The following is a 23,789-nucleotide window of genomic DNA, read 5'->3' as shown; positions in this document are numbered from 1 at the left end:
CCTAAACCCTATACCCTAAACCCTATACCCTAAACCCTATACCCTATACCCTATACCCTATACCCTATACCCTATACCCTAAACCCTATACCCTATACCCTATACCCTATACCCTATACCCTATACCCTAAACCCGAAACCCTAAACCCCAAAACCCTAACCCGAAACCCGAAACCCTAAACCCCAAACCCCAAAACCCAAAACCCTAAACCAAAATCAAGTGTGATAAACAGAATCAAGAGTAGCATTGATAGTAGTTCTAATTGTAAAGGTTAGCCATGTACTTGGAGAGATCGCTTCATAATATGCGCAACAAAGGAGATCCTATAACTATTACAAATGTCAAGGAGTGGGGTATTTTGCTCATTACTATCCCAATACTATAATTACAGGCCCCAAATTCATTAATCATGAAAACTCAGTATCAAATTAGAGGCATACCTATCAGGATTATTTCTTGTTTGTTTTGAAATATGAACAAAAAGTTCATCTCGGAGCTCTGAACACTTCAAAGTACGCATGTATAATTTTTCAACGAGCTCAATCCGTTCATCTTAATTTGCCGAAGTAACCCGATGGTGATCAGATGAATGAACTCCTATGTACTTCAAAATGGTCTTGAATAGTTTGGTTCCTCGGACTAATAGGAAGCTATTAATTTTGAACAGCGAAGTTGGTATAGAATCCTGTAAAATTTCTTGATTTAGATTTTCATGAGTATGCTAGTTATAAAAGAACATGGTAACGTGAAAAAAAACATGTCATTATCTTTTGGAAACATAGCATATCATCAGATGTGAACGAACGGAGAGCAAGTTCAACAAAATAACCAAAAGGTTCCATCATCCCGGACCCTCAGCTATTAACACTTGAATATCTTTCGACCAAATCAGAAATGAGAAATATTCTTTCGCAACTCTTTTCCACAACTCCCACACAACCTAGATACAATGGATGGGATCATGAATCACTCCTTATCTATAAAATTGTAATGTGACCAAAAAAAAACTAATTCAAATATTGGGTCTAAAGTTAAGCCCAGATCCAATTTAAAATCAATTAACTCTGAAACCAAGACAGTTCTTGAAACATAGGGGCACGTGGGTTTCCTAGCTGAGATCTCAAATCTCAGATCTACATCTCATGGGATATTGACCTTGGAATATGATAATGGATGCTTTTGTTCATTGTCAATTTATTCAACCATAGTTCAATCTATTGGAATTTCATTTTTAGTCTTACTTGATTAACATTCCTTTGAGATTCTTCAAGAGCTTTAGACAAATCCTGAACACGTTTCTCATGCACTTCCACGCTATGAGGTTTAAGGCGTAACATGACATCATTTATATGCGTTTGAAGGGCAACACGTATTTCTTCTCCCTACAACAATAGAGAAATCACTACTAAGACATGAAAGTACAAAATGGTTCAGAGGCTGAGAAACTCTAGTACTGAACACTAGTGTATAAATAAGAGAGGTGATCAAAACCGGCTTGGTATAAAACTGAAATGTAAGAAGAACACCTGCAACTCTCATCTTAAAGAAAACTTCAATATCGCTACTACCAAATTGCATTATGTCTTGTAACTCGGCAGAATGTACATACTCCTTTACAATTGGGCGGAAAAAATGAACCTATGGGCAAATGAGCAAACAAATAAACGTAAAGTAAGGGAAGGCCACAATGCAAAAAACAACTTTGCAATATGTGCATAAAACTTATAACTTAACACCAACCCCCTCTTATTAATACCTAAAATTATTCGTCTGGCAGAAGTCCAATAGGATCATCAATCTTATGAACACTAAAAAAAACTGAATTCCCATAGGGAAGTGTTCTCAATATTCGCAGAAATTGTTGTCTCGCATCGTCTTTTGTCAAATGTTCCTAGTAGACAACAAATGCAAAATTTTCAGTTAAAAATAAGATATTATACAAATGAGTTGAAATATCTTGCAAATACTTCAGAGTAAAATTACAAAGAAACTTATGGGAAGAATACGGAATGGACTTATAACACTATTTCCCTTTGGAGCAAGTTACTCATTGATGCACAAGGAATTTGAAAATTTTAATTCTTACCATAGAATAGTAACGAGAAACAATATCCAAATCCCATACCCGCTTTGCCAATATTATAGCAATTTTTCTTGGAAGGAATCGTTCCAAAAGTGAATTCCAGTCACTGAAAACATTTATCTCAACAAATCCAAATTTATTTTAGAGTACAAAACAACTGCTTATGGAAATTGATAAGTAAAAAATACCTCCCCTATCTTTCTAATCACTGTGAATACGAAAGCAAGTTAAAGACCACAAAAGCATAAGCGACAAAGTATTCAGAAAGGAAAGGTCAAATAACATGGAGTAAGACATAGTAAAAAAAACTCACGTGCAAGATTCAGGGTTATCAACAAATCCAATCTCAACCAAGATCTCCAGAGCAGCAGCTCCGCACCATCATCTCTTCCGACAGGATAATTTCCCAATATATAATCATGTTGCAACTGTAACAAAATAATTAGATATCAACCACCTAAGAAAGTACCAATGGAAACCGTTTAGTTAGAACATTAGAGATACATCTCCCATTGATGAAAGTAACATTTGCTACGTAAAAGAACAAGAAAGCATTTCCATATTGTTGATCAGGCGGTCCTGTAAACTTCAAAATGAGCATTACTAGTTATTGAAATAAGAAATTACATACTTGAACATATGACAACTGCACAAACATTGGATCAGTCACAGCTTCATTTGATTCACGAAATAACTTTTTTTTTAATGTCAATTTGCAGGGCAAAATTTATCCTTTAGTTTGATCCTTTGCTGCCTTGAATTTCCCCAGCAGATCCCCAATGTATTTGTCATCATATAACCCAATATACTCCTCTGCGTGACAACAAAGTCTAGAATAGATGACTATTTCTGTAAATCGGACTCATAGAAATAATCAAGAAGGAAATAGAATAGATATCATTCTCAGGATTAGGTGATTTAGATCCAGTACCAACATTACGACATTCAAACGGCTAAAGCTAGAGCATGATGACAGTTTAATTATTCCTGCAAGCTCCTGAAATGGATATAAATGAACTTAATTGATGTGAAGTGCTTTAAAAATCAATGAAGAATAAAAAAGTGCATACATACGACTTAAAAATAAGTCTATCTTGAAAGAGTATAAAAGTACCTCAACAAAAAAGTACATACACAGATAGATATGAATATTTAGATGGACCTAATAGTAGAGAAGGCTTACAAGTACCTCAACAGCATCAGCCACAGTGGTTGCCATGTCATACGTGATTTCTTCAAAAGTTTCATCCAAGAAAAATACTATAGTTGTAAGTTTTCGACCAGTTAAAAGGGCCTTAATCTCCTCTTGTGTTCGAATTGTATGCCTGGGACCAGCCTTAACAGCATGCTTCAAAGCATTTAATGTATTTAATGCAAGCACTTGAACCTCAGAATCCACACTCACACCATGTGCCACATTATGAACATACCCTGATAGATATCCACCAATGTCCTTACTAAGAGGCACGGAAGAAGCACACAAATACATCAACTCCCATGCTTTGACCAAGTATTGCATGTAATAGCAAAATCAAGTGTGATAAACAGAATCAAGAATAGCAATGATAGTAGTTCTAATTGGAAAGGTTGGTCATGTACTTGGAGGGAACGCTTCATAAAAGGCTCAACAAATGAGATCCTATAACTATTACGAATGTCAAGAAGTGGGACATTTTGCTCGTTACTATCCCAACACTATAATTACAGGCCCCAAATTTATTAATCATGAAAACTCAGTATCAAATTAAAGCAATACCTATTAGTATTATTTCTTGTTTGTTTTGAAATTTGAACAAAAAGTTCATCTCGGAGCTCTAAACGCTTCAAAGTATGCGTGTATAATTTTTCAACGAACTCAATTCGTTCATCTAAATTTGCTGAAGTAATCTGATGGCCATCAGATGAAGGAATTCCCATGTACTTCAAACTTATCTTGAACAGTTTTGTTGCTCGGATTACTAGGAAGCTTTTAATTTTGAGCAGCGAAGTTGGTATAGAATCCTGTAAAAAATTTTGATTTAGGTCTTCATTAGTGTGCTAGTTATAACAAAACATGGTAACGTGAACAAAACATGTCATTACCTTTTGGAAACATATCATATCATCAAATGTAAATGAACGGAGAGCAAGTTCAGCGAAATAACCAAAAGGTTCCATCATCCCGGACCCTTAGCTATAAACACTTCAATTTCTTTTGAACAAATTCAAAAAGAAAAATATTCTTTCGCAACTCTTTTCCACAGCTCCCACACAACCTAGACACAATGAATGTGACCTTGAATCACTCATCATCGATAAAACTGTAATGTGACCAAAAAAACAAAAAACTAATTCAAATATTGGGCCTAAAGTTCAGCCCAGATCTAATTTAGAACCAATTAACTCTGGATCCAAGACAGTTCTTGGAACATAAGGGCACGTGGATTTCCTAGCTTAGAGCTAAAAGTTGAGATATGAGAATTGAGATCTGAGATCCGAGATCTCAGCTAGGAAACCCACGTGCCCCTATGTTCTAAGAACTGTCTTGGATCCAGAATTAATTGATCTAAATTGGATCTGGGCTGAACTTTAGGACCAATATTTGAAATAGTTTTTTTTTTTTTTTTTTTAATCACATTACAGTTTTATAGATAAGGAGTGATTCATAGTCTCATTCATTGTGTCTAGGTTGTATGGGAGCTGTGGAAAAGTGTTGCGAAAGAATATTTTTCTTTATTAATTTGGTCGAAAGAAATTCAAGTGTTGAGATCTGAGATCTCAACTCTCAACTCTCAGCTCTCAGCTAGGAAACCCACGTGCCCCTATGTTCCAAGAACTGTCTTGCATCAAGAATTAATTGGTTCTAAATTGGATTTGGGCTGAACTGTAGGCCCAATATATATATGAGAAAATTACAAGCTAAGATCCCCTAATTAAGTTGATAATGTATTCAAACTCAATCAAACTTACCCTTGTATCCTCAAACACGTCTTCTTGAGTAGCACTTCCATCAAATACATGATCGTATATATGTTGCTTGGCTTTATCATCTTTCCACGAATGTTCATCTGTAAACTCATCAAGACTTGTAAGTACATCTCTTTCTTTTTCAGCAGTCTCTTTCTCATTAAGAGGTCTTAATCAACAAAAAACTCGGATCTTGCCTTTCATATCTAAAATGTATCAAAGGGACAATATTTTGTTCATATCATTTATAAAGATTATTCAAGACATAATAAAAATAAAGACCAACACATCTAATGCTGTAAAAAATGTACTCCATTTTCAAGGTTTTAGAAAATGCCAACCTTCAATAGTATTAAAATAACGCTTTCTTAAAACTTGTTCCTCCTTATAAAGCACTTCCAACTCAGCAAGTCGAGCCTCTTGCATCTTCAAAATGGTAGCAGTTTGCTCATTCTTTCTATCCATGTCCTAAATGCAGGTGGAAAGTAATAAGCAAAACGTACTCCGTTGAAAATACATTTGTATCAAGGCCTGAAATATTGTAATGCAATTAAAGTAGAATACTTAAACATAAAGAATTAGGAATAAGATTAAAGTATCAAACCTCTTTCATTTCTCTCAATTCCTCTAATTCCTTTAGATTATTTTGTAATGAAGCCAAATCACATTTCCTGACCGCAAGAGTTTACTCAACAACAGCCAACTCTTTTATGACCCTTTCAAGCTTCTTTACAAGTTCAAGAACTTAAAACTTTAAGGCTTTACATTTTTGCTCAAAGCTTTTCTCAGGAAAATCTATCTGCATTTCAATAATTACTATGTACGTGAATTCATAACTCGTGAAAGCAATAAAGGTTCCTAAAACCAAATTCAAGTGGAAACTGTACTACCTCATCAACTTTCTTCTTTTCAAGTCTAGATATCCTTTCTTCCAATGATACTGTTTCAATAACCAGCTTCTTTATAGGTGTGCCATGATTGCAAGTAACTTTTGCTAGGTTTTGCTTGTTAGATCTCAAGGATTCTTTAAATTCCTCTAGGAAAAAAATAATTAGGGAAAAATATATATTAGCCCCCCAAACTACCACCCTTTCTCCGGATGGCACCCCGAACTACCAACACTTGCACTCCGACCCCCCAAACTACCACTTTCTGATTTTTTGGCCTCATCCATCTATTTGTACCGTTAATTCTAACAGAAATTGGCCAAAAACACGAAAATACCCCTCCCTTAACCGTGAGAATTTCAAAGTGTAGGAGGGGTATTTTCGGAATTCTGTTTAGAATTAACGGCATAAATAAACGGATGGGGCCAAAAAATTAGAAAGTAGTAGTTTGGAGGGGCCATCCGGAGAAAGGGTGGTAGTTTGGGGGGCTAATATATATTTTTTCCAAATAATTAGATATCAACCACCTAAGAAAGTACCAATGGAAACCGTTTAATTAGAACATTAGAGATACATCTCCCATTGATGAAAGCAACATTTGCTACGTAAAAGAACAAGAAAACATTTCCATAATGTTGATAAGGTGGTCCTGTAAACTTCAAAATGAGCATCACTAGTCATTGAAATAAGAAATTACATACTTGAACATAGGACAACTGTACAAACATTGGATCGGTCACAGCTTCATCTGATTCACGAAATAGCTTTTTTTTTTTAATGTCAGTTTGTATGGCAAAATTTATGCTTTAGTTTCATCCTTTGCTGCCTTGAATTCCCCCAGCAGATCCCCAATGTATTTGTCATCATATAACCCAATATACTCCTCTGCGTGACAACAAAGTCTAGAATAGATGACTATTTTTGTAAATCTGACTCATAGAAATAATCAAGAAGGAAATAGAATAGATATCATTCTCAGGATTAGGTGTTTTAGATCTAGTACCAACATTACGACATTCAAACGGCTAAAGCTAGAGCATGCTGACAGTTTAATTATTCCTGCAAGCTCCTGAAATGGATATAAATGAACTTAATTGATATGAAGTGCTTTAAAAATCAATGAAGAACAAAAAAGTGCATACATACGACTTAAAAATAAGTCTATCTTGAAATAGTATAAAAGTACCTCAACAAAAAAGTACATACACAGATAGATATGAATATTTAGATGGACCTAATAGTAGAGAAGGCTTAAAAGTACCTCAACAGCATCAGCCATTGTGGTTGCCATGTCATACGTGATTTCTTCAAAAGTTTCATCCAAGAAAAATACTATAGTTGTAAGTTTTCAACCAGTTAAAAGGGCCTCAATCTCCTCTCGTGTTCGTATTGTATGCCTGGGACCAGCCTTAACAGCATGCTTAAAAACATTTAATGTATTTAATGCAAGCACTTGAACCTCAGAATCCACACTCACACCATGTGCCACATTATAAACATACTCTGATAGATATCCACCAATGTCCTTACTAAGAGGCACGGAAGAAGCACACAAATACATCAACTCCCATGCTTTGACCAAGTATTGCATGTAATAGCAAAATCAAGTGTGATAAACAGAATCAAGAATAGCAATGATAGTAGTTCTAATTGAAAAGGTTGGTCATATACTTGGAGTGAACGCTTCATAAAAGGCTCAACAAATGAGATCCTATAACTATTACGAATGTCAAGAAGTGGGGCATTTTGCTCGTTACTATCCCAACACTATAATTACAGGCCCCAAATTTATTAATCATGAAAACTCAGTATCAAATTAAAGGCATACCTATTAGGATTATTTTTTATTTGTTTTGAGATCTAAGATCCGAGATCTCAGCTAGGAAACCCACGTGCCCCTATGTTCTAAGAACTGTCTTGGATCCAGAATTAATTGGATATGGGCTGAACTTTAGGCCCAATATTTGAATTAGTTATTTTATTTTATTTTATTTTTTTTATCACATTACAGTTTTATAGATAATGAGTGATTCATGGTCCCATTCATTGTGTCTAGATTGTATGGGAGCTGTGGAAAAGAGTTGTGAAAGAATATTTTTCTTTATTAATTTGGTCGAAAGAAATTCAAGTGTTGAGATCTGAGATCTGAGATCTCAACTCTCAGCTCTCAACTAGGAAACCCACGTGCCCCTATGTTCCAAGAACTGTCTTGCATCCAGAATTAATTGGTTCTAAATTGGATCTGGGCTAAACTGTAGGCCCAATATATATATATGAGAAAATTACAAGCTAAGATCCCCTAATTAAGTTGATAATGTATTCAAACTCAATCAAACTTACCCTTGTATCCTTAAACACGTCTTCTTGAGTAGCACTTCCATCAAATACATGATCGTATATATGTTGCTTGGCTTTATCATCTTTCCACGAATGTTCATCTGTAAACTCATCAAGACTTGTAAGTACATCTCTTTCTTTTTCAGCAGTCTCTTTCTCATTAAGAGGTCTTAATCGACAAAAAACTCGGATCTTGCCTTTCATATCTAAAATGTATCAAAGGGACAATATTTTGCTCATGTCATTTATAAAGATTATTCAAGACATAATAAAAATAAAGACCAACACATCTAATGCTGTCGAAAATGCACTCCATTTTGAAGGTTTTAGAAAATGCCAACCTTCAATAGTATTAAAATAACGCTTTCTTAAAACTTGTTCCTCCTTATAAAGCACTTCCAACTCAGCAAGTCGAGCCTCTTGCATCTTCAAAATGGTAGCAGTTTGCTCATTCTTTCTATCCATGTCCTAAATGCAGGTGGAAAGTAATAAGCAAAACGTACTCCGTTGAAAATACATTCGTATCAAGGCCTGAAATATTGTAATGCAATTAAAGTAGAATACTTAAACATAAAGAATTAGGAATAAGATTAAAGTATCAAACCTCTTTCATTTCTCTCAATTCCTCTAATTCCTTTAGATTATTTTGTAATGAAGCCAAATCACATTTCCTGACAGCAAGAGTTGACTCAACAACAGCCAACTCTTGTGTGACCCTTTCAAGCTTCTTTACAAGTTCAAGAACTTAAAACTTTAAGGCTTTACATTTTTGCTCAAAGCTTTACTCAGGAAAATCTATCTGCATTTCAATAATTACTATGTACGTGAATTCATAACCCGTGAAAGCAATAGAGATTCCTAAAACCAAATTCAAGTGGAAACTGTACTACCTCATCAACTTTCTTCTTTTCAAGTCTAGATATCCTTTCTTCCAATGATACTATTTCAATAACCAGCTTCTTTATAGGTGTGCCATGATTGCAAGTAACTTTTGCTAGGTTTCGCTTGTTAGATCTCAAGGATTCTTTCAATTCCTCTAGCTCTTCTTGCAGTTTTACTTCTTGTTTTTGCTTATCAACATCAATCTTGGTTGTAGTTCCCTGAGAGAGATACATTACAACTTCTTAAATGATGGTATGCGTAAAGGAATTTTTTTTTTTTTAATGTATATTTCAAAAAAGCACAGAGGAGTGTAACCCAAAATACACAGGATGTATAAAGGATACCCCTAATCCAAAGAGAAAGAAGAACACAAATCTAAAAAATAAGAAAAAAAAAATTAAAGAAAGACTATTTCTACCACAAAAATAAGAAGCCTAATTGGCAAAAAATAAAGGATTTCTCAGAGAAAACCCGAGTTTCAAACCCAAGGGTCAGTTTGATGATATGAGTATTCAGTACATGTATTGGTCCATGAAGAGCAAAAGGGTCCAAACAATCATGAAAGATTTAGTCTTAATATCTAACCTGAGGTTGTTTAAGGAAAAAAAAACTTAGATAATACAGTTTAACCTATAACCATTACGAATGTCAAGAAGTGGGGCATTTTGCTCGTTACTATCCCAACACTATAATTACAAGCCTCAAATTTATTAATTATGAAAACTCAATATCAAATTTAAGGCATACCTATTAGGATTATTTCTTTTTTGTTTTGAAATTTGAACAAAAAGTTCATCTCTGAGCTCTAAACACTTCAAAGGACACGTGTATAATTTTTCAACGAGCTCAATTCGTTCATCTAAATTTGCTGAAGTAACCTAATGGCCATCAGATGAAGGAATTCCCATGTACTTCAAACTTATGTTGAACAGTTTTGTTGCTCGGATTACTAGGAAGCTATTAATTTTGAGCAGCGAAGTTGGTATAGAATCCTGTAATTTTTTTTTATTTTGGTCTTCATGAGTATGCTAGTTATAACAGAACATGATAATGTGAAGAAAACATGTCATTACCTTTTGGAAACATAGCATATCATCAGATGTAAATGAACGGAGAGCATGTTCAACAAAATAACCGAAAGGTTCCATCATCCCGAACCCTTAGCTATAAACACTTGAATTTATTTTGAACAAATTCAAAAAGAAAAATAGTCTTTCGCAACTCTTTTCTACAGCTCCCACACAACCTAGACACAATGAATGTGACCTTGAATCACTCCTCATCTATAAATTGTAATGTGACCAAAAAAAAAAAAAATTCAAATTCAAATATTGGGCCTAAAATTCAGCCCAGATCCAATTTAGAACCAATTAACTCTGGATCCAAGACAGTTCTTGAAATATAGGGGCACGTGGGTTTCCTAGCTCAGAGCTAAGAGTTGAGATCTAAGACCTGAGATCTGAGATCCGAGATCTCAGCTAGGAAACCCACGTGCCCCTATGTTCCAAGAACTGTCTTGGATCCATAATTAATTGGATCTAAATTGGATATGGGCTGAACTTTAGGCCCAATATTTGAATTAGTTTTTTTATTTTTTATTTTTTTATTTTTTATTTTTTATTTTTTATTTTTTATTTTTTATTTTTTTTTATCACATTACAGTTTTATAGATAAGGAGTGATTCATGGTTCCATTCATTGTGTCTAGGTTGTATGGGAGCGATATTGCTATTTTCTTTAAGATGAGAGTTGTAGGTGTTCATCATACATTTCAGTTTGATACCAAGCAGGTTTTGATCACCTCTCTTATTTATACACCAGTGTTCAATACTAGAGTTTCTCAGCCTCTGAACCATTTTGTACTTTCATGTCTTAGTAGTGATTTCTCTATTGTTGTAGGGAGAAGAAATACGTGTTGCTCTTCAAACGCATATAAATGATGTCATGTTACGCCTTAAACCTCCTAACGTGGAAGTGCATGAGAAACGTATTCAGGATTTGTCTAAAGCTCTAGAAGAATCTCAAAGGAATGTTAATCAAGTGAGACTTAAAATGAAATTCCAATAGATTGAACTATGGTTGAATAAATTGACAATGAACAAAAGCATCCATTATCATATTCCAAGGTCAACATCCCATGAGATGTGAGGATAGGTAACTGATCATTTAGCAGCTGCTTTGAATGCACATATATGAGAAGAAATCAAGAACCAATCATTATGGAGTTATATCATGTAAATATATTGAAATCTACACTTGCTCAACTAAAGTACCACCAAGGTCTGACAATTGAGCTTTATAGGTTAAACTGCATTATCTAAGTTTTTTTTTCCTTAAACAACCTCAAGTTAGATATTAAGACTAAATCTTTCATGATTGTTTGGACCCTTTTGCTCTTTATGGACCAATACATGTACTGAATACTCATATCATCAAACTGACCATTGGGTTTGAAACTCGGGGTTTTCTCTGAGAAATCCTTTCTTTTTTGCCAATTAGGCTTCCTATTTATGTGGTAGAAATAGTCTTTCTTTAATTTTCTTTCTCTTATTTTTTAGATTTGTGTTCTTCTTTCTCTTTGGATTAGGAGTATCCTTTATACATCCTGTGTACTTTGGGTTGCATTCCTCTGTGCTTTTTTGAAATATAAATTATAAAAAATAAAAAAAAATTAAAAAAAAAAAAAAGATTCTTTTATGTATACCATCATTTAAGAAGTTGTAATGTATCTCTCTCGGGGAACTACAACCAAAATTGATGTTGATAAGCAAAAGCAAGAAGTAAAACTGCAAGAAGAGCTAGAGGAATTGAAAGAATCCTTGAGATCTGACAAGCAAAACCTAGCAAAAGTTACTTGCAATCATGGCACACCTATAAAGAAGCAGATTATTGAAACAGTATCATTGGAAGAAATGATATCTAGACTTGAAAAGAAGAAAGCTGATGAGGTAGTACTGTTTCCACTTGAATTTGGTTTTAGGAATCTCTATTGTTTTCACGGGTTATGAATTCATGTACATAGTAATTATTGAAATGCAGAAAGATTTTCCTGAGAAAAGCTTTGAGCAAAAATGTAAAGTCTTAAAGTTTCAAGTTCTTGAACTTGTAAAGAAGCTTGAAGGGGTCACACAAGAGTTGGTTGTTGTTGAGTCAACTCTTGCTGTTAGGAACTGTGATTTGGCTTCATTACAAAATAATCTAAAGGAATTAGAGGAATTGAGAGAAGTGAAAGAAGTTTGATATTTTAATCTTATTCCTAATTCTTTATGTTTTAGTATTCTACTTTAATTGCATCACAATATTTCAGGCCTTGAAACGAATGTATTTTCAATTGAGTACATTTTGCTTATTACTTTCCACTTGTATTTAGGACATGGATAGAAAGAATGAGCAAACTGCTGCCATTTTGAAGATGCAAGGGGCTCGACTTGCTGAGTTGGAAGTCCTTTATAAGGAGGAACAAGTTTTAAGAAAGCGTTATTCTAATACTATTGAAGGTTGGCATTTTCTAAAACCTTCAAAATGGAGTGCATTTTCGACAGCATTAGATGTGTTGGTCTTTATTTTTATTATGTCTTGAATAATCTTTATAAATGATATGAGCAAAATATTGTCCCTTTGATACATTTCAGATATGAAAGGCAAGATCCGAGTTTTTTGTCGATTAAGACCTCTTAATGAGAAAGAGATTGCTGAAAAAGAAAGAGATGTACTTACAAGTCTTGATGAGTTTACAGTTGAACATCCGTGGAAAGATGATAAAGCCAAGCAGCATATATACGATCATGTATTTGATGGAAGTGCTACTCAAAAAGACGTGTTTGAGGATACAAGGGTAAGTTTGATTGAGTTTGAATACATTATCAACTTAATTATGGGATCTTAGCTTGTAATTTTCTCATATATATATATACTTTTGTTATTACAATTGCAGTATTTGGTGCAATCTGCTGTGGATGGGTATAATGTGTGCATATTTGCTTGTGGTCAAACTGGTTCTGGAAAGACATTTACAATATATGGATCTGAAAACAATCCTGGAGTTACTCCTCGAGCTATGACAGAACTATTTAAAATTATAAGACGAGATGGCAACAAATTCTCATTTTCATTGAAGGTGATTTTTTCCAATGCCATATAATGAACTGATATTACAGCTTAAATTAATTTTGTAGTAAACTTCAGCATCAGTTGTATGATTCACTTTATTTATGAGTTTGAATGTTACAACCCTCATCCAAAATCAAGTTGTAGCTGTTGCTCTCTTACTTTTCCTCATCTGCATGGTAATGTTTCTAATTAGTTGTCCGTCTATATGATATATATAAATATATATCTTAGAATTGACATCGATCTTGTATTAATGCAGGCATATATGGTAGAGTTTTACCAAGATACACTTATAGATATACTTTCACCAAAAAATGCTCAACGCTTTAGATTGAATATTAAGAAATATTTAAAGGTAAGTGTCGTTATCCAGTACCCTTGTGACTTATTTATTTTTATAAGTAAGAAATTTTTTATTAAAATAATGTTAGGCGTCCCTAAGTATATAAGAAGTATACACAGGAGCAGCCAAAGCAGCCACAAAAAGAAAGAAACCCAACAAACCCTCAAAAACCCCAAAAGCCCTCAAACCCGACAAGCTTGCCCTTTCCTAAACCGAGAGAATGAGCTTGCAGCCTACAATAAGAAAGAAAACCCAACCACCCTCAAACCCAAAACCATTGGGAGACCCAATCCCTACACTATGTGTGCCTTGCACCCAAGCCTTATGTCAGGGCAAAATTTCTGCTTTAGTTTGATTCTTTGCTGTCTTGAATTCCGCCAGCAGATTCCCAACGTATTTGTCATCATCTAACCCAATATATTCCTCTGCGTGACAACAAAATTCAAAATAGATTACTATTTTTGTAAATCTAACTCACAGAAATAATAAAAAAGGAAATAGAATAGATACCATTCTCAGGATTATGTGATTTAGATCCTGTACCAACATTACGACATTCAAACAGACTAAAGCTAGAGTATGCTGACAGTTTAATCATCCCTGCAGACTCCTAAAATGGATATAAATGAATTTAATTGATGTGAGGTGCTTTAAAAATCATTAAAGAACAAAAAAGTGCACACAAAATTTTTGACAGTAGGGCCTGATCTTGAAGATTCACTACGAATCAAGGTCTTTTGTTCTTCGGTTTTGCACAAAATTTGACGAGCATGTAGATACAGTCGAGGCAATCGTGTGGACGGGTGGAACTCGTTACGCGCCCCTACCCCCTATCTTTACTTTAGAATGCTAACTTTTTCGAGAAGTTTGATCCGTTAAATTTGGAAAAATGATCTTTGATCACTTTGAAAATTTACGGGCAGGTGCCTACTGATGATATCTACACCGTGATAAAATCTTACGTCAATCAAAGACGACAAAAACACTACTATTTTTTGACATTGAGGCTCGATCATGATGATCTACTATGGATCGGGGTCTTTTGTTCCTCGGTTTGGCACTATAATACTGGATTTGTTTATTTATAGGTTTCACATCATGTACTATTTATTTATTTATTTATTTTGAACTAACAACATGTGCTATTAGAGGATCTGAAAAATTACATCTTGAGCAAAGAGGGACATGCCCCTCAAACTCTTAAACCAGAAGGATCTAGCTTAAAAAACAGCTACCTATGCAGAATCCCAAACTTTACTAAATTTACAATAAAGCCCCCCTTACAAAGAAAAATTCAATAAAATTTGAGCCACACATAGGCAAACTGTACCTAGGAACTAAGGGATACACAAACAAATCTAACAGAAGTCAATCCAAAGTCGCCGGAAGGAAACACTGCCGTCGCCGGAAAACGGCGCGTGAACAGCACGCGCGTTCCCTGAAGCTGCCAAACAGCAGATCGGCCACCCTGAGTCCGGGCACCACCGTTGCGCGGCGAAAAGAAGCGGAGCGTGACCGCCACGCGCAGCTCAAAGACAAGACGTCACTGGCGCGTGACAGCCACGCGCCGGCCACCGGTAACTCACACGGCCGCAGCAAAGAACGCTGGAGCCGGAACACGCCGGTGGACCCATCTGAGTGGCGCGTGTCTCTCCGAAGCCTATGAAAAAGCGTAGATCTAACATCAAAGAAGCTTGACAAATAAGGCTCGGAAACGCTCCACAGGCGAGACAACAACAACAAGATTCCCTACCGGACGCCTCAAGAACAACCACCTGTCAAAGAAACGCAAAGAAGACAAAGAAAAAACAACAAATACCAACACAAAACTCCAAAGTCCAGAGAGGACTCGGAGAAGCAAGCTCCACAGCCCAAATGGCTGGGAGAATACTACCTCCCATGATACACATCATGGAGGAAACAAAAACTCCATAGCCCAAGAAGGCTAGGAGGCAACACCACCAAGAGCCTCCCTTCCCGACTAACAACAAATAAGTCTGTGCGAGTCTGTGTTGAGAGAGAGAGAGAGAAAAAAAAAAAGGAAAAGATTCCATGTACTATTTATTTATAGATTATTAGATTTCACATATTGGCTTTTTGTTATAAATTAATCTCAGAAAAAAAGAAAAAGAAAAAGACTTGTGTTATTAATTTCACTGAATATAATAGACCCTTTAAAAAATAATTCAATAGATAATTTTCAATCCCACCTACTTTATTAAATAGCATTTCTTAAAAACAATTAAACTGCTCTTGCAGTTGCAGGCATGGCATGAGATGGAGATGATCCTTCTACATGCACATTCATCACCGTATTATAAATTTATAATAGACGGTCGAATTTCTCAATCGCAGATATGGAGAAACTGAAATCTCTGGTTCCAGACAGCCTAAAGCGGATGGTGGCAGCGAGCACTCCTGATGATCTTCCGCGAACATGTTCTTCTCTTCTTAACTGTTTTTCTCATTTGGAGCCCTTTCATCAGGTAAGCGAAGCACATGCACAGTATCTTACATTTTCCCCCTGATTGGTTTGTGAGAAAAAAGACTTAGAAAGAGTTCGGTTTTCTCAGATGGTTAAAGATTTGACGGATCGAGAAAGGGTTCTCTGTGGTAAGAATAAAGATGCTGCTATGGAATTGAAGCAAAAGGGTAATCACTGCTTCTTCATTGGAGATTACACCACGGCTCTGACTTGCTATTCCCAGGTCTCATAGAGCATTTTTCTTTTTCTTTGTTTTATATTGATTTTCTGGTCTGTCAACCAAGCGAGGATAAGGAGGAAGGGGCTGTGTCCAAGATATAACTAGGGGCCTCAAGATATAACTATGCACAGTCAAGCCACTGGCTTAAAGGGTCATAAACCCCACCCTTAATTCTTTCTTTTGTGGACGGTGAATGGCAACTGTATATTGATTATGTTCTTTGCCTATTCTTTGTCTTTATTGATGTTCTTTTCGTTCTTTCTTTCTTTCTTTTTTTTCCTTTTTCTTTTTCTTTTTCTTCTGTTGCATGAAACACAGGCACTACGACTCGCTCCAATTGATGCTGATGACAAGGAAAAAAATCTAGTTGCAACTTTGTATCTCAATCGGGCTTCTGTGCTGCATGTGAGTCCAAACTTAATAAGTTTCATTATTAATTTGAGAAAGGGGAAATGAGTAATTGCTAACAATGATCAAAAGGAGAAAATGACGCAGTGGCAAAACAAGACCATTTTTTGTGTGGCTGAGATAGCATAAACATTCTTATACTCATCATTTTGGTGGATCTCTACTTTTACTTATATGGTTGTTGGCTTCCTTCAGAAAATGAACCTTTTGGCAGAGTGCCTACGAGACTGCGATCGAGCTCTTCAGATTTCTACAAGCTATGCCAAGGTAATGCTCTTATCATTTGGCTCTCATACGGTGTCTCTATTAACTGCAATTGGAGATAGGAATATACCGTATGAATTCATATTTTTTGTATGTGGATTCATTAGATTTGTGCTCTAAATTAGCAGTTGTTTGAGGAATACAATTAAAAGTTAGAAAGCTAGTGGTTGTTAGACAAAACATAATATCAACTTCTTTTCTTATACATCTTTGGCTGTAATCTCGTATTTGAATTTGAAACATGTAAATGTGCTTAATAATTTTTTTTTGAGAAGCTGCTTAATGAGTAAAAATTATCTTCAATGTGCAGCATGCGGGCAAATACTATATATTCATTGCTTTTTTTTTTTTTAAAAAAAAAAAAAACTTTTGAACACTTTGATGCACCTATTAAGAGTTGTCTTAAAATATATACCACACATTGGTTTATCTTGCTAATTTCATTGAGATATAAGTTCATGAAGAGAAACCCAAAGGAAAAAGGATTTGGTGGGAAGAAAACGGATATGGATTTTGTTTTCTTTCTTCATATTTTTGCTAATAAAAAATTGGCTTTGTGGTTATTGTTTTAAATTCCATTCTACAGCATTTGTTATGAAGAATGAAGTAAAGTTGATGTTGTCCATAGACACGCTTTTGAAGTCAGTCTTCTCCACCAGTCTTTCTTGATGAGACTTTTAAACCTTCAAGTATGTTCTGGATTTTCCCTTAGCCAAAACTAGAGACTTCATTTACTCCTAAATACAAAAGCTCCATATTAGATTCTATAGCTTGTTACCAAGCTGTCATGTCCCTTGTCTTTTTTTTTTTTTTTTTTTTGGTCTAGAGGAACACTTACTGAATAACTAATTGAGTATGTACATTGGACAAAAATAGAGTTAATCAGTTAATTGGAGCTCTTGCAACGGACAAAAAGCCCTTAAGATGAAAATATAGAATGGTGTACTACGTTTCTTGAATGACAAATTTTTTGAGTAGTTATCTTCATTTTTAAGTAGCTTAGTTTGCCTTGTTATACCCACTAAACAAAAAATAGGATGACAAACTCGTTTCACTTATTATATAGGGAAGTACAATGAAATTCTTGTGATCAGCTAGTTCCCATTAAATAATGAAAGCAAAATGCCTTAAGACATGAGGAAAAATATGAAAGAGCACGTTGTGAAAACCCTAAGGGTTATCTTCTATAATTGAAAATAGCAAAAAGGATGGTCATAAAGCCTCTTGTTATGGGGTATCCCTAGGTGGGGCCCTTTGTCTAGCACAACCGTGCGTCTTATGGCACTGTTGTTGCGTGCTCCGGTTAGGCTAATTTTAATCGGTTGTATGTGGAGCCGTTGGTTGGGCACGTCCGATCTATACCTCGTCTCACAAAGATTGCTTTGCAGGATCGAAGGTATTGTACCACATGTTTAGAACACCAACAGTGGTGAAGTGCCTGGGAAGGGAAAGCTACAGATCCCAGGTCTTTCACAGGTATAGGATGCATTGCAGACTGTATGTGCAATTCAAGGAGTGTTGCGAACTTAGTTGCGCTCATCGTAATTTGAGAAACCAATCACGAAGGGCTCAACTTGTTCATAAGATTCTAGTAGGTGCTCAAGGACCAAAGTTATTGGGTTGAGCTAACGATGCGTTTAATAGAGGGCAAAGGCCCAGTTGTCTCCTGGTGAGATGCTCAATTTGGCCCAAAATTAAACCCACTCTTTAATGTGCCATTTTGATGGCTTTGTCATAAGTTTGTCGTGTCTCCAGCCACATTAACTATTTAACGTGCCACATCAGTACTCTGCTACTTATGTAATTACTCTAGTTGCTGACAGACAGAAGGACTTAATTGTTTCCATTTAAATCTTTTAAAAACTGTATTTGACTTTTTAATTTTCAGGGACAAAAATCGAATCTAGGCTTAGTTTCAGGGACCAAAAGGGTCTCTCAGCATTTACTCTCTCTTTACTGTATAACCAAAGAATAGGCTACCTAGCAACTTACTTCTGTATATATCCTAGCGCTGCTTCTTTTACCAGCCTTAGAAGAAATTTAATTCTTGTTAAACTGGGGCTGATTTGTTAGATTCTGCACCACAGTTTCTCTTTAGGTCTTCTTCTTTTACTCAGTACACTTTTAATATTTCTTTTCTGGAGGGTCTCTCTTTTTTACTTGTTTTGTACTAGGGTTGTTCACCTTAGTATCTTAGAGAAAATTTTTGATTGTCAAGATTGATTAGTTGTTATTAGTCACATGTGGGATTCATATTTTTTACTTATGAATGATGAAACAGTTGGACAGATAACATAGTCAAATCAATTCATTCTATTCATTGGAAATATGTTGAGAATCTTGAGATGTCACTTTGAGACATCAACTGCTCATATTCATTTGTAGTGGTCATTTGACTGTTAATTGGAAATAGATGTGCTTTTATGTTCATGTATGTCTACTTGGACAGTAATATCTGGTCATCTCCAAATATAACTTGTCCTTGCTGCAGGCATGGTATAGGAGAGGTAAAGTAAATGCTTCTTTGGGAAACTATGAAGATGCAGCCCGTGACTTGATTATAGCTAAGACTTTTGAATTATCATCGGGTGGAAGGAGACAAATAGAAAGTGAACTCCAGATAATTTCAGACCAATATAAGAGGACAGAGGTTTCAATGGTACCACATAATGAGAATAATTTGGATATTTTGGGTAAGATAGTCAGTATTAAGTATCCATATATGTCGATAATCCCTTATATCATTAACCTATCGTTATAGGGAGGGTTGCACGTTAATGTTCTGATGTTACCCACTTTAGCCATTTTGTTTCCCCACTTGAATTTCAGGCAGTACAGTACTATTGCTTATAATTGTTAACCAGTAGAACATATTATACATTTTGGACTCAACAATACTGCTTCTTTGGTTAGTTCCTCTTTGGAATTTATGTTTTATTATAACTTGAATAAGAGCTCTCCTTGTTTCTTGTGAAATTTTCTTCGATTACTTCAAGTCATCGCACACCTCTCCTTGTACTGGGCTTCTAAAAATTGGCCACAAATGGGGGTCTGGATGGTAGTCAATACCGATGTAGACCTCTATTCAATGCATTAAAGAGCTCTAGTAAAACCCTCTCTTGAAGTATCTGAGCTTTATGTTTTAGGGGCGATCCAATTTGATCATGTTGCATTCTGTTGTTGTTTTTCCATAGTCTAGTTGAGTTGACGAATATCTTTTTGCAACAAAACACTAGTTTCTAATTATGAAAAAAATTCTGAAATTCTTTTATATATCTCAAAACCACTTCATTTATTGGTGTGATATGAAAAAGGAGAATATTTTCTCTTTTTCTCCTGAAAAATGCTATTGGAGATAGGGAATGGCAGGTGGGTATGGTTTTGACGTGATGGGTGGCATGCGGATACTGCCTTAAAGGATCTGTTTCTTGAGTTGTTCTTGATAGTGGAATATGAGGATGCTCGTGTTTGTTATTATTTTTGGATTATTTAAGATGGGGAAACAATAATGGAATCTTTGTTTTGTACGTTTTGATTTTGGGGTGCAATTGAATGATACTGTTTCTTATGCAGTTACGTAATAGAGGAATTACTTAAGATGGATGATGAGGAGGGTTCTGGAGTGTCTGAGAGTTTTTTTTTTTTTTTTTTTTGGAAACTGTTTTTCTTTTAAAATTCTGGATATTGCTTATATCCCACTTAGATTGGAAGGAGTTGCACATTGAGAACATGTTCTTACAATAATTCTTAAGTCTAAGCATATATATATATATATATATATAAAACTTCCATCACTCCTTGCAGCTATTAAAAGAATTTCACCACTATAAATCAGTTTTGCGTATGCTTGATATGGTTTGTTTTAAGAATCCATACTGGTATATACACTTGTTGCGTCTCTTCATCTGCTAGCTTAAGTCTAGGGTTGGATGCTTTAACAGTTTGCTCATATGGAACTTCTAGTCCAAGTAAAATTTGTTCATCTCAAGCATATTCTGCAAATATAAATTATACTCCTCAGTTTTGAAATATTTAAGATGGTCTAGATCTTCTTTTAGTTCAAGGATAATTTTAAGTTTGATATTATAGAACTTTTAATGTAGTTTGCTTACATTGAACTTTTGGACAGATGAGCAGCACCAAATAAAACTTAAGTGTGTAACCACAGCAAATAAAGGAAGGGGTATGGTTTCACCAAGTGACATCCCTCCAGCTTCCTTGGTTCATACTGAAGAACCTTATGCCATGGTATGAACTGGTTTCTGTTCCACATGTCATATCATGAACTGTTCAAGTTTTTTGTATCTTTCTTTTCTATCAATTTTCAGCACTTCATATCCAAACAGGTTGTACCGAATTGAGTTTCAGCAAATCTACTTATATTTTTTTTTTAATAAGTAATTCATATTCATTAAAAGTGCAAAGTGGCGCAATCCTAGTACACATGAAGCATACAAGAAAACCCCTAAAGTATAGAAAAATAAGAACAAAACTCCAAAAGATTTGAAACAAGCAAACTATTCCACACTACTATCCATGTATAAAGGGGATTGGAACAACATCTTCTTCAACTCTAATATCACAGTCTTGCGATCTTCAAAGCTTCTTGTGCTCTGTTCATTTCAAATACACCACATTAAATAGGAGTCAGCCTCCCCATTTTCAAAGCAATACGGTGTCCCAATTGTCTCCTCCAATTCACCAACAACTCTCTCACCCTTCAAGGCATAACCCATGCAACACCAAACAACTAGAAAAGCAAACTCCATAATTCTATTACAACCTCACAATAAAGGAGGTGATCAATAGATCCCCACTTTTCTTACATATATAGCACAAATCCACCACAATTACATTCATCTTTCGTAAATTATCCAAAGTTAAGATTTTTCCTAAAGCCACCATTCATACAAAGAACACCACTCTTGAGGGAGCCTCAACTTTCCGAGGAAAATAGGAACTTACTGAAGTAGATAACACCTGATAGTAAGACTTAACTTCAAACGATTTCCTTTTAGACGGAATCCTGCAAATTTTGTCCTCACCTCATTGTTGTACTCTTTGAGAATATAACAACTCAAAGAAAACAGAGACCACTTCCACCTCTCAATCATGAACAGGCCTTGTAAAGAAAATATTCCAATGAATTCCATTATGGAACTGCATATGATCCACCCACGCATCCTTACAATGAGCAATAGTGAATAATTCTAGATAAGAGAACTTAAAGGGCTGCTCCACACACCATACATGCCAAAATGGTCCTTAGATCCATCTTCTACCTAATACCTCACAAATTTAGGAAAACCTTCCCACATCCTCCATATATATTTCCACATTCCCACACCTTAGAGCCCCCCAACCTCCTTTGAACATCAACCTCTGATCTCCATAGAACCTTGATCTCCATAGCATATTGTCACAACCACTTACTCAAAAGGCCTTAGTTAAACTGAATTAGATTTTTCACCCCCAAACCCCCTGAAATTATTGGAGCACATATTTTCAACCACTTCGGTAAATGAGACTTGAACTCATCAACAATTAAACCCCCCCCCCCCCCCCCCCCCCCCCCCCCCCCCAAAAAAAAAAAAAAGAAAAAAGAAAGAAAGTCCCTATAAAGTTTTTCATGTCGATTAGCCCCCTATAGGAATAGGAAAAATGGATAAATAATGTGACGGTAAATTAGAAAAAATGCTTTTTTTTTGTAATCAAAGTTAACCTGCCTCCCTTTGATAAATAAAGTCTCTTCCAACCTGACAACCGATGTTCCATCTTCTCAATAATGCCATTCCAAATGGTAGAAGCCTTCTGAGGAGCTCGCGGAGGAAGACCCAAATACTTAATTGGCAACAAACCCACTCTACACACAAGAATGCTAGCCAAACCTTCCACATCACCCACATCACCTATGGGGGAACAATCTCTTACTTTGACAAATTTATCTTCAACCCTGACACTGCTTCAAACTATAAGAACAAACATCACAGGTTACGAACTTGTTCACAACTAGACTCACAAAAGATCAAAGTTTGATCTGTAAACAACAAATGCGATACTATTATCTCCTTATGATTCCTTGATCCCACTAAAAATCCAGATAAGAGCCCACTGTCCACCGTAGCAGACATCATCCTGCTTAATGCCTCCATAATAACCACAAGCAATAAAGGAAACAATAGATCTGCCTATTTTAATCCACGCAAACTACTAAAGAAACCAAATGGAGACCCATTAATGAGAATGGAAAACCGCATCATAGATATGCAATGATCTATCCAAACTTGCCATCTCTCCCCATAGCCACGTCTCTTCAACAAGTATAACAGAAACTCCCAGTTGACATGGTCATAGGCCTTCTCTAAATCTTTTTTTTTTTTTTTTTTTGGTTATTCCCATCTATTCCTTTTGAATGTGACTTATTTTTTCATTATTTATTAACAAAGCTAATGGCTGCCTTACTGCTGATGAGGAAGAAGAAATTTACTGGCCCTGTAACTTGCAGATAATATTGAAGCATTGCCGGGAAACTCATTGCCATTACTGCTTGAATGAACTGCCAGCAGATATAGTCTCCTGTACATCATGCTCAATACCATTGTACTGCTCGCAGCGCTGCCAAATACAAGCCGGAGGACAAGTACTCAGGGATTGTCTAGTGAACCATGGCATTCATGAAAATCTGTCTGATAATCTTAAAACATATATTTCAGAGATTGTGTTATGCACAGAATCTGAACCACATGTTGACATTCCTGAACATAAGCATGAATGTCAAGGTGGAAACTGGCCTGCAATATTTCCATCTGAGATAGTTTTGGCTG

The 23,789-nt window shown here is 35.5% G+C and overlaps 2 protein-coding genes and 2 pseudogenes across 2 annotated transcripts; 2 read left to right on the top strand and 2 right to left on the bottom strand.

Moving 5' to 3' along the window:
* Nucleotides 1-441: 441 nt before the first annotated feature.
* LOC133858247 (kinesin-like protein KIN-14I) lies at nucleotides 442-4,241 on the bottom strand (annotated as a pseudogene).
* A 131-nt stretch (nucleotides 4,242-4,372) lies between these two features.
* Nucleotides 4,373-10,284, bottom strand: LOC133858246 (kinesin-like protein KIN-14E; annotated as a pseudogene).
* Nucleotides 10,285-11,858: 1,574 nt separating this feature from the next.
* Nucleotides 11,859-14,227, top strand: LOC133858245 (kinesin-like protein KIN-14E). The gene is made up of 7 exons (XM_062293673.1): nucleotides 11,859-12,083; nucleotides 12,175-12,369; nucleotides 12,506-12,632; nucleotides 12,768-12,970; nucleotides 13,070-13,252; nucleotides 13,505-13,600; nucleotides 14,195-14,227. The coding sequence occupies exons 1-7, from the start codon at nucleotides 11,859-11,861 to the stop codon at nucleotides 14,225-14,227; spliced, it is 1,062 nt and encodes a 353-aa protein (XP_062149657.1).
* Nucleotides 14,228-15,811: 1,584 nt separating this feature from the next.
* LOC133858244 (uncharacterized) lies at nucleotides 15,812-23,785 on the top strand (the record flags this gene model as incomplete). The annotated part of the gene is made up of 7 exons (XM_062293672.1): nucleotides 15,812-16,074; nucleotides 16,162-16,296; nucleotides 16,612-16,698; nucleotides 16,897-16,968; nucleotides 19,457-19,658; nucleotides 21,095-21,213; nucleotides 23,471-23,785. Coding segments are annotated over exons 1-7 (1,059 nt in total), but the record flags the coding sequence as incomplete, so codon positions are not given.
* Between the last annotated feature and the right edge of the window lie 4 nt (nucleotides 23,786-23,789).

This window comes from Alnus glutinosa, unplaced genomic scaffold (assembly GCF_958979055.1).
Source record: "Alnus glutinosa unplaced genomic scaffold, dhAlnGlut1.1 scaffold_74_ctg1, whole genome shotgun sequence".
Taxonomy (NCBI): domain Eukaryota; kingdom Viridiplantae; phylum Streptophyta; class Magnoliopsida; order Fagales; family Betulaceae; genus Alnus; species Alnus glutinosa.
This window is presented reverse-complemented; position numbering and strand designations above follow the sequence as displayed.

Bases quoted from the DNA above. Each gene is read 5' to 3' on its own strand.
- LOC133858245 (XM_062293673.1), top strand. From the start codon at position 11,859: ATGTATCTCTCTCGGGGAACTACAACCAAAATTGATGTTGATAAGCAA. The intron at 12,084-12,174 runs GTAGTACTGTTT...ATTGAAATGCAG, and splicing joins AAAAGAAGAAAGCTGATGAG to AAAGATTTTCCTGAGAAAAG. The intron at 12,370-12,505 runs GTTTGATATTTT...ACTTGTATTTAG, and splicing joins AATTGAGAGAAGTGAAAGAA to GACATGGATAGAAAGAATGA.